This window comes from Urocampus carinirostris, chromosome 8 (assembly GCF_059441175.1).
Source record: "Urocampus carinirostris isolate Australia breed hairy pipefish chromosome 8, RoL_Ucar_1.0, whole genome shotgun sequence".
NCBI lineage: Eukaryota > Metazoa > Chordata > Actinopteri > Syngnathiformes > Syngnathidae > Urocampus > Urocampus carinirostris.
The window spans coordinates 16441689-16453703 of NC_142356.1; the positions used below are offsets into that span (position 1 = coordinate 16441689).

Here is a 12015-nt window from a genome sequence, read left to right on the forward strand (position 1 = left end):
TGGAGAACGCTCTCGAACCTGCGGATCTCTTCTTGGCTCATGGGATCACTAGTAGACCAGCATTTTCAGAGTGAAGGCTCCGGACCGGAAAATAGGGGGAAATTAAATCGGAAAGATATGAGGGAGCAAGTCCATGCATGATTTTGTATACTACCAACATAAACTTAAAATCACATCTTAACCAAGTGCGCTTTAATAATAGCTGGCGATCATTTGTATACCATAAGGACGGATCGAAACATTACTCGGTGGAAAATTCCCCATTTCCCATCTTTACACCCGTCCCTTGTTCAGACTGAAACCTGCACGTGCTCTGATATTTCTCAAGGGCTCCTTCTCAATAGTAAATCAAAACACACTTTAGAACAATGTAGAGATTATATAATGACTAGATCAGGGGTATCAAACTCGTTGTCAGGTGGGCAATTACGGCCCTTGGGAAGATAGTTTGAGGCTACCACTCTGATATGAAAGTTAAAGGGACAGTGTGTTTGATTTTACAACTAATTGTCGTACTGTGTCGTGCAACCGAAAACAACAAAGTAAAAGGAACAACACAAACTTCGGAGACTCAAAGTGATCAAACTTTTAAGAACAAGAAGAGAAATCAAAAAAAGGTGGAAGTAAAAGTAAAGAACGAAGAAAGAAAAAAAGAAAAGCTGTGCCAGGTCATGTGTACGAGGCACGGTGTAATGTGTGCAATAAATATTTGTGTTTTTTTTGTTGTTTTATTTCGATTATATTTGACTTCGACACCTCTGCTTTAGAGCATTGCCAGCTTGCAAAACTGCAGCAAAGCCAACAACATTATCAATTACATCTCACACCCTAGACACCACCTCTTTGACCCTAAATAAGTGCACAAGAATGTGATATACCTTGCCAATGTATAGAAACATCCATATTCATATTTAAATTCCTTACTCTTATTTTTCCACAATGTTGCTACCAGATGCAATTGCACTATTGTTAAGTTGAAACTAAAGCAGAAAACTTCTATGCAAAGATACTGGTCGAAGATTACCAGCGAGCCTCTTACAATTGTTGTTGGGATATTGAAATACGTCAGTGAAGTAATATTCTAAATCGTTTTCCAGTACTTTTTATTTGATTATTCTAATCATCACATTATTATTTTAAACATTTTTTTATTTTAACTGTGACTAATGCAACTTACCCTTTGAGACTCATTGTGATTAACGGCTATACAAATAAAAATGTGCTCCAAGTTATATCTAGTGTGCTTTCAAGGAATGTTTAGAGATTTGTCCCGCATTTCGCAAATGGCAGGGAAGATTTTGGTCTTCTCAGAGCAAGCCTGTCACTCTCAGGTACAGACGCTCCTCCACTTACGACCATTCGACTTACGGAATACGGTAGATACGAACATTTTTTTCTGGATGTTGAAAAATATCCGGACATTGCTGTTAGATTTTGTATTGTGTGCAACTTTTTCGGAGTACAGGATAGTACTGTTCTGCTTCTTTCTGCCGCTACCGGCATGTGGTGATGCTGTGAGAGGTCACCCAGCATCCAACCCGAAGAAGAAATCCGGCTCCTACTTCCTAGTTCGTGTGTCAACATACTATGTGGACTGAACTTTGACATTTGTATTGTTTGATATTTTGAGCATCCATTTAAAATGGTTGCTGTAAATTGTAAATAAGAGGCGAGCCGTTTCTTTTGAAACGAAAGTGCAATAAGAAAGCTCGATGCGATTGAGAAAATGGTCGGAACGCTTATTTTTCCAGCCACTTTTTACCACGGAGGAGGAGCTCTTAAAGCGCATCTTCCAAAAGTAAGTTAAACTCAACTTTGTTTATCTTTATAAAGCATATTATTTTATGATATGTTTATGTTTTAGTACAAAACATACAGGTTACTTATATGAGCCTTAAACAAACAAAATATAGCACTGAAGGAACTTGCAAACAAATTCAACTTACGAACGATCGTCCGGATCTCGTTCGAAAGTAGGGCAGCATCTGTAAATAAAATAAGTTTTTAATCATAATAATAATACAGTGCGCCTTATATATGGATCAATATTACCGGTAAGTCGCAAAGTCTTGCAACTAATGCAGCAGCCGCCGACTAGATTTTCCCCCGAAGGCCAAGTAGTCCGCGGTGTATGCTGGGATTTATTTACCGGCGTTTCATTGGCTAACCAATGTGCCAATCATCATTTGAATCGATCACTATTGGCTAAAGTTATTCGGAGGTGAAGGGGGCGGATCCTTTTTAATCATTTACAGGCTGGCATAGGCTAAAGCGGCAAAACAAAGCCTGCAATTGGCCGAAAAAGATGTGTCAGTCATCAGTTGAATCGATCACTATTGGCTGAAGTTATTCGGAGGTGAAGGGGGCGGATCCTTTTTATCATTTACAGGCTGGCATAGGCTAAAGCGGCAAAACAAAGCCTGCAATTGGCCGAAAAAGATGAATGTGAATCACACGTTGGGTTGACGGCATAGAGAAAGCATTTTTTACTATTCTGTATTTGTAAATATTTTATTTTCCTGGATTTACTACACTCACAGATATAAGAGGACCATGGTTGCACATTATTATTAAACACAACGACTTCGGTGAGCTACTCTGGCTATATATTTTCCCTGTATCTTGTTTCAGACTGAACTCGATGTTTCTGTGATAAGCGGTGCAGATAATGGATGGAACGGAGTGTCTATTTTTAAATTAAACTCAATTCCAAATGTTTATTGTCATATGCACAGTAAAGTTGCGAGCGAAAAAGAAAATAGAAACTAAGGAATGGTTGGCATTTCTTGAATCCCAAGACTTTAACCTTCCGAATGATATTTGGAATGATGCATTTGAGTGACATCGTACGGACGTCGCATCCGCACGTGTTTTCGACACGTATTTGCTTCTTTGCAAGCTTTCGGAATGTTAAGGGGGTAATAAGTTAGACTGAACTATCTGACTGTTTTGTCGACGTTCCCATTGTAGCGCCTTATAATCCGGTGCGTCTTATGTATGTCAAATATAGGACCAAAAACTATTTTTTCGGGGTGCGCCCTATAACCAGGTGCGCCTTATAGTGCGGAAAATACGGTACTTGTTTCATTGTAATAAGAACTTGAAGGGAATTATCCTGCTCTTTTGTTTTACTTGTCGTTTTGCGTAACCCATATTTTGACAATGCTCCCTCCATCTTCAGATAGAAATTAGGGAATAAGAGGAAAAAACAAAATGTGACCTGGCACAATGTTTGTCAACCTTTTTTCGGGTCATTGGATTTCATTGAAAAAAAATCCCACAGGACATCACCAGCTGAAAAAGGGAAAAAAGCTTACATTAACATAGTGTCTGAAACTCATGACAAAAAGTTAGCGGACACCAGGGCAGACAACTCAGAAAAGTTGCCTGCCCAGCCATAAAGTTGCCTGCCCCATTTTTCACAACTTGAAATACAATTAGACGACTTATCGCAAAAAAAAAAAAAAGCCTTTGTTGCAAAGTATTAAGGATTGATAATCAGAATATATAACAGAACAACACTTTAAAATTAAGTTTATTATAAATCTACTTATATAACTCATTCCAAGTACTTCACATCACTGTTTTCCATCTGCCATCAGTATGTACCTGTATTTACTAATCTCCATTCATTCTTCTTTTTTTCTTTCTTGAAAAAGTTGTCGGCCACCCGGGCAGAGACGTTGTGTAAGTTGTACGCCCCACATAAAAGATGCACGCCACGGGGCGTCCAGGCACACGTTATTTTAGACACTGATTAACAATATAAGTGTTTTTAACATCGAAGAATGACGTTATTAGGTCTTAAATAGGAATCAGATGAACACAAAGAATAAAGTATTTTACCAAGGATACCGAAGTCGGTGCAATTGCATTTCGGGTAAAAATGAAAAATAGCTTTCGTTGTATTGCCTCACGCCAGAAACTTTGCTGGACGTCTGATTTCTTTTGACTTCCACTAAGGCCTTCATTTGGGTCCGGATTTTGTCCAGGGGCCAGTTCAAAGTCAGCATTTTTCCTCTTCAAAAACTCTTTCATTACTTTTACCGTCGTCCTGTTTTCTACCTGTCTCTGCCGTTATGGGTCACTAATTCGCTTTTCTCCAAGTACAAGGCTGCTGCTTACGGTAAGGAAGAGTACTACATGATTACTCTTCCAGGCGCTTGACCGCACAGGCACACAAATTAGATAACTTTCTACAGCACATCTGAAAATATCTTGCCGCGGCAGAGTGGTTGAAAAACACTGATCTAGCATAACTAACACCAAACTTGCTCTGGGCTTCGAAAATAGTTAAAAAAGGCCTAACAAACAATCACATTTGCAAGAAAATTTTATTCACATCATGTACACTTTACAAGTCTCCACCCTCCTCACTGATTTAATTACATCAAGGCAATGTTTGCGTACTGTGCAAGGTGAACGTGTTGTGATGGGCATGACCCAGCAAGTTAAAGTAGTGATGCTCCAGTCCCTGGACCTGCGACAAATAGCCACCGTGCTGCTGCGCGCTTAACGCTACGGCGGGCGGGTACGAGATGGTGGCACCGCGGGTAGAGCCGTGCCAGGCCAAATGTCCTGGTGGACTCTGTTGCTGTTGAGGCTGTTGCTGGTGGTGATGGTACGGGTAGACCGTGGCTTCGGTGGGGCTGTGCAGGTTTTGGTGCTCAGGGGACGAGTGCAGCTGGTGGCCCAAGTAGTCGGAGGCTTCCGGACCGAACACAGGCTCGGTGACGGCACGTGATTTGGATTGCAGGAAGGCGAGGATACGTGCGTATTTGATGTCTTTGGTCTCGGCTCGGTCTTCCGTGGTCAGGTAGTGGACCAGGTTCTTCATGCACTCGTGGTAGCCATAGTGGAAGTAGTTGGCAAATTCGCTCAGCAACTCGCCTGTTATCATGAAAAAAAACAAGAAAATCAAGGTTATTGTTGTTGTTTACATTCTATTTTTTTCTCCCTGTTCTAAAACGGAAAGAAAAAAAAAGGCGGACAGGAGGAAAAGAGGTTATCCTGGTCCCGTTCCCTCAACTCTTTTCACATATTTTACACGGGTATATTTAAGAAAGGGTATTGGGGAAAATGGATACAAAAATAATAACAATTTTGAAAAAGAGAAAAAACAAAAGACACTATTAAAAAAAGAATTTAAAAACAATATTCTAAAAAGAATCCAAAAATAAAAAATACAACACATTGTTAAAAAAAAAATTTATCATTTAAAAAAAGGAAAAACGACACAAATTATTGAAAAAAAACAAAATAAAATAAAAAATAGGATTAAACAATCACATTATTTTTTAAAAAAAAGGAAACCACGTTAAAAAATAACGTTAGCATGAAAAATCTCGTTATAAAAACATCAAAACACATAAATTAAAAAAAGATATATAAAAAACTCACTATTATAGAGAAACCTAAACACATTATCAAAGTGATCATAAATAACATAAAAAATATATAGAAAAGAAAATTTAATATAATGAAAAAAATTAAAATAAAGTAAAAATAGCATCATTCTGCCAATAATGATATAATATGTGTTTTATTTTATTAAATTGTTATCATTTTTTTTCAATCTTGAAGCTCCAGACTGCAAATAGTCTAGTTAAGAATTTAAAACATTCATGTAAGGGTAAGGTAAAATAAATGTTATAAAAAAAGAGATAAATAAAACAGTCAATGTCTAACTCTACCTGAGTGAACCTATAGTCGTTTTCTACAAAGTGTTGAACTAACATATATATTAATAATATATTAATAATATATTCATTAATATTTTCCTCTAATATTGCAATCATTCCGCGGAAAATGACTGGTTCTTTGATTTCAGGCTTCTGATAGTTAAAAAGTACTCTAAGTCGGTGGATACTATTATCAGCTACCTTCGTGACTATACCAATACCTTAAAAAAGGATGGTATAGGCACCAATATCAATACCTGGTATCGGTACGCCCCCTCCATCCCTAGTTTTTTTTTTTTTATTATAGCCTATACAGTAAAATAACCGGTGTTAAATTAACACACTGTAAATGGGACCATGAGGTAACACTGACTCAGTGAATATATTTTCCTTATGTAAAACAGTGTTAAATTAACACTGGTCATTTACTGTGTCTGCAATTAGCTTGATTCCACGTGAACACCGATTTCATATTCAGAATGTATCCTTATTTATTTTTTATGTTTTTTATTAAATATTTAGTTGAGGAAGCGCCACCGCTACTGAATTGCTAACTGTAAAAAAAATGATAATGGTCCTATTTGAGAAAATAGACTGAATTCTAGAGACCCTAAAACATGTTTTTAACGCACTTGTACGCCCTTTTACTGGAATTCCGAAAAAAAGCGTTTTGGGTTGTGAAAAAGGAACAACAAGGATTGTTCAGCTTTTATTTATCTAGACGTACTTAATTACATTTTTATAATGTTATTGAAGCAGTCACACCCTGGCACCCTACTAAGGCCTGTGAAGCGTCAATTGGATTTGGTTCTTACAAGTATATTCAAATTATACACCCATAATAATATAGTCAGATAAAATCATTTCAACGAAAGAGAGCCTTCATTTCCATGCATCTTTACCAAAACTACCTGCTTCCCAAATTGAAAATTCCACAGGCCCCAGTCTCCTCGCTCACCTTTTTCTCTCCCCCGTGGGAAATCCGCCGAGTGGAGAGCCCTCAAATACTGAACCGTCATCTCCAAAATCTCAGCCTTCTCCAGCTTCCCAGAATTCTGCAGGATGACGAAAATGACATAGTAAACATGTAGAATATACACTCAGTATTTCCTCGCGGTCGGAAAAGGCGCCCATTAATCTCTATACCTGCTTGGCCAGCGCCATCGGAACCGTTTTTCCCAACTCGTTGAGGCAGCGATTGATCCGATCTCGTCTTCGTTTCTCGATTACTTTGTGGGAGATGGGGATTCTCTGCAGAAATGAAGATGAAGTCTTTAGTGAGGGGTGGGTTTTTTTTCCAAAACTTCGGCAATGGAACAACTACAAATGCGCGCCGGGCTGCGTTACGCACAACTTCCCTTTGCTTTACTACCCCGTTTACACTTTATTGACGAAAATATACGCTCGTATAGGGATTTGAATAATATATACAGTATAAACTTTCGAATAACTATTGTTTGATATAGTGACGTCATGCGTTAACGTCTAACCGCGTTCCGCAGACGCGACGGAACATGCGCATCCAAGTGAGCGCGCGTGGAAAACATTGAGAAAGTTTAACTACTTTTAAATCAAAACTACAACATCACCTCCACTACTTTCCTTAATCAGAAGACTGAGCTTACCTTTCGATCTTTCATTTTGGACGCCATAAGGATATATATATATATTTTTAAAGTTGTTTTAAGGTCTTCCAAAGTATTGCAGACGAGATGCCGTGGAAAGACGAACAAAATGTAAGGAGTAGAAAAAGAGACAAGCCCCTTCCTTATAAAGGGTTCATCCAGGGGGGATTTAGGCTAAAATGTAAATTATTCCACGCAGGGATTAGATGGGGGGGACCATGCGTGTACGCGGGGCTAAACGTGGGTTTGGTTGTGGTCTGTGCGGTGGGAGGAAGGGGTGGTTGGGTTGGGGGGGACTTTCAGTTAGAGGGGCTAACCTGGTTTTGTTAACCCACGTGGCCTTTTGAGAGCCACGTGATTCGTGGCTGGGTTTTGTTTTTTGTGAGGAGGTAAAAGCCGAGAGCGAGCCAGGACGACTTTTGGCGCAATTGGGCGCGCGCGACCAAAACAACCCAACACGAAAAAGGAAAGAAAAAAAGAGGATAGGTCGTCTGGTGTGTCCTCACATGATGGCCTTTTTGTCATCGTTCTTGTCATGTGCACTCGTATACTAATCAGGGTTCGTAAAATCCTTGAAAAAGGTTGAATTTTAATGTGTTTTTTTGAGGTTTGAAAAGTGCTTGAATTTTGAATGAACTCTTTGTAAATGGTTGAAATTTTGGCCATGTTTCTTGGCAGTCCGACTCGATTGACCACTCATTAAATAAAAATCGATATGAGTGGAAAGTTTACGTATTAATTATGGACATTTATTCAAGACACGCAAAAATAACATGTAATTTACCAGTGGTAAATTGTAATGGTAAAAACACCCTGCTACTGAAAATGTTGCTTCCATTTTTACCCAACACCGATATGGGGAGAGATTTGTCTCGAAAATATTTGCAAACATATCGTTCAGAGAAATTTGCCTCGTTTTGGTGTATACATTGTCCTAAAAATGGGTAATATTTTGACCCGGTTGCTTTATTTATTTGGTCATTTTAAGTACCAATAAACACGTAACTGTGTTTGCACCCAAAGTGTATATGTGTACTAAAGAACTCAGTAAAACAGGCCTTTTGTTTCGAATATAACAAATCCAACATTTAGTAATTTGGTTTTACATAATTTATAGATTGGTTCGTATTTTACAAAACATCCCTAATATGGATCATGTTGTGGATCTTGGAAGCATGAAAGGGGAAGTAATCTGCTCAATAAGAAACCAGTCTAGTTCAGCATTGTTTTCAAACAATTTTTTTTCGTTTTCTTTTTGTTTTTCTTTTATTTTGTGACGATTTAGATTGTGTGGAGAGGGCAGGTGCACGCATGCGTGCCGCGGGGGCCTGCTGGCACACGAGTGCGCTTTTGCGTAAGGGCGCACGCGAGGCGCCTCCACTGGAGACCCCTTCTTGGAGGGGGCTCAATTTGTATCCTATTATCCTATAAGAAAATGTCCATTCAGGTCCTTGAATAGTTTCATTGGCCTAAATTTTAATAATGCTGTGCGAAGAAAGGAGAAATAAAGAAGAATGCAGCTGGTGCGAGCGCGCATTATCCTGCCGTCACCTGCAAGGCGGATAGCCTGGAGACCCCTATTCATTTGCCTAATTTCGGTCAACTTAACAAACTTTGGGAGAAACGATACCGCCATTGTTGCGAGGGGTGAAGCCTTCTGATCGAATTAACGGCGTGTTTTGATCCGCTAAATGTCATTAGAAAGCGAGAAACAATCGCGTTTCAAGGCACCCGGGGAACGCGCCAACGCAGGGGACGCCGAGGCGCGAAGCGCACAAAGGATGCTGCTAAATGCCCTCAAACTTTTTCCCCTCTCCAAACAAAGGGCATTATTTTATACTTGAATACATTTCGAGCAACAATTGGCCCGTTTGCTTGCAACATATATTGGCGGCGGCGAGGTTGACAACAGGTTTATTGTGTGCGTGCACCCGGACGGCTCTCATGCGCCAAAACAAGGAGGCTCGCATGCGGGCTCGCCTTTTCACGGAGCTTTTCATACCCCCTCCTAAAAATAAAAGCGGCTTGCCTATATTTGATCCCGCGAGCGATGTCAAAGAATTAAAATAAAAAAAGATGGAGAAAGAGCATGGGGAGGTTGTGAAAGGAAAGTCTCGGCAGACGTCTGAGGAGTTTTTGGTTCGCGGAGCACCATGGAGAGAAAGGCGCGAGCGAGACCGGAGAGGGCATAAAATCCAATTACTTGACTGGGCACTTGTTTAAAAACACTTTTTTTTCCTCCCGTCCCGCCTTTCTTTTGATGTGTTTGTACTTTACAATAGTGCACTTGTAGCACTCGTGTGTGCGCCACTTATGGTGGAAAACCAACGCGAGCCAAATACGCATCGCCAGTCCTTGGCAAAGCGACTCTCCATTAGTTATCTGATTAGTCGATTAAACACAGAGAAACTTAGTTATTTCCCCAAACACTTAGTAAAAAAAATCAGGGCCATTGTAAGAAAAGTTTGAATTGGGTCAAACTTACCAAATTTGGGGCAACCACGTTTAAATCAATCCACTGTTTGGGTCAATACACTCGAATTTCAGGGCAGTTTTGCACCAAACGCACTTACATAAATGACAAATAAACACCTTAAATGGTCATTTTTAAAATCACCCACTACAAATTGGCTCTATTGAGTGTAGACACTAGCGCAAACCCCCCAAAATAACGATAATAATAAGTGGGTAATCTTGTTGAAACTCGGTGCCTTATATTAAAATAATTCCCCCAAAATACACAATTCAAACAAATGACTTAGCAAAAAATGTACAAACTCTCCAAAACTGTTTTCATTTTCTTTTACCCAAAAGATTAGGTAATTCTGTACGAAACAACACCAAGACGGATATAGTTGTGGATCTATCCGTGTTTACCGAGTAATGATTTAATTACGTTCTTGAAGGGACATTGTCAAGTCATGTTTATTTTTTTGTATAGGCCTTAATCACGAGGAGTCTCAAAGGGCTGCACAGAACACAGACTGTTGCAAACTACGGATGATTATGACACCATCCCCTGATCTAAAACCTCCATGAGGGCAAGGAAAAACTCAAAAACCTCACCATGAGGAAAATGAAGAAAACCTGAGATGACCAGGCTGCAATGGATGTTGGAATTTCAAATAATATACAGATATTGTCAACATAAAATATTCATATGCTATAGAATAGAAGTGTGTTTTAAGCCTAGATTTAAACAGTTCCACTGGGGTTGCAGATCAAATCTCAGGGCGCAGAACATTCCACAACACATTGTGTATAATTTAGGACTCAGTCATTAAAAAACTACATTGATTTTGGATAATATGCAAAAATACATGAAATATAATATAAACGGGGGCAGCACGGCGGCGCAGTGGTTAGCGCTTGTGCGGCACAGTTCATGTCATGGGAACCTGTTGTGGGTTCAAATCCAGCTCCAGACTTCCTGTGCGGAGTTTGTATGTTCTCCCCGTGCTTGCGTGGGTTTCCTCCGGGCACTCCGGTTTCCTCCCACATTCCAAAAACATACATTTCAGGTGAATTGGCCGGTCCAAATTGTCCCTAGGTGTGAATGAGCGAATGAGTTGTCTGTCCCTGTGTGCCCTGCGATTGGCTGGCAACCAGTTCAGGACCAGTTCAGGGTGTCCCCTGCCCACTGCCCGGAGATGGCTGGGATGGGCTCCAGCCCCCCCGCGACCCTAATGAGGATAAGCGGTACGGCTGATGAGATGAGATGAGATAATATAAACGTGCATGTTTTAAAATACTTGTAGGTTAAGAAATTTCTATTTATTTTAAATAACATAAGGCTCACCTATAGAGGGAGCTGACATATCCATCCATCCATTATTTGCACCGCTTATCCTCAGTAGGGTCGCGGGGGTGCTGGAGCCCATCCCAGCCGTCTTCGGGCAGTGGGTAGGGGACACCCTGAACTGGTTGCCAGCCAGTCTTAGGGCACACAGGGACAGACAATTCACTCGCTCATTCACACCTAGGGACAATTTGAACCGGCCAATTAATTTAACATGCATGTTTTTGGAATGTGGGATGAAACCGGAGTGCCTGGAGGAAACCCACGCAAGCACGGGGAGAACATGCAAACTCCACGCAGGAGTTTCGATCTCATGACCTCAGAACTGTGCTTCCCACGCGCTAACCACTGCGCCGCCGTGCTGGAGCTGACATATTTATCCGCCATCTTGCTGCTATGATACACCCCCCAAAACTTTGTGAAAGGCTGGGCAAAAAGAGAAATGGTTAGGTCTGGTCACTTTGAGTCCTTGTACTTTGTATTCTTTGGTTTTCGGTCGTACTACGCAATGCAGCGACATCTAGTGGTCAAATATTACACCGTGTCCCTTTAAACGACTCGTTTTAAACAGTTGATTTAAAAAATTGATTGTCTCAAAAGGGAGAGATTTTTGGTGCATGTTTAAAAATGCTTGGGATTTATTTTGTTGATTTAAAAGATTAAAACAGATGAGTCAAATGTTTATACTGCAGCATAGTGGGCATTTATTTTAACACTCACTTACACTTTTTTTTCTAACCCAGTGAAGTAGTAATACATTATCTGTACATCTTCCTTTATATCTTCCTGGATTAGTAAAAACATATTAAAAAAAAATGCAAGAGGCTTTCTTTAAATACGAACAAAATCTGGCCGAAATTGGTTTGTTCAAAATAACTTTTTTTTTTATAAGGCTTTGATACAGAATGTA

At 39.9% G+C, this 12015-nt stretch overlaps 1 protein-coding gene across 1 annotated transcript in view; it reads right to left on the minus strand.

Annotated features, from left to right (window-relative positions):
- helt (helt bHLH transcription factor) overlaps positions 1-7550 on the minus strand; it is a 33816-nt gene extending 26266 nt beyond the window's left edge. The window contains exons 1-4 of the mRNA XM_088342911.1: positions 7307-7550; positions 6828-6932; positions 6640-6736; positions 4411-4890 (exon numbers count right to left, since the gene is read on the minus strand). Coding sequence (XP_088199037.1) covers positions 4411-4890; positions 6640-6736; positions 6828-6932; positions 7307-7333 — 709 coding nt within the window. The 5' untranslated portion in view covers positions 7334-7550. The remainder of the gene's footprint in view (positions 1-4410; positions 4891-6639; positions 6737-6827; positions 6933-7306) is intronic.
- Positions 7551-12015: the final 4465 nt, after the last annotated feature.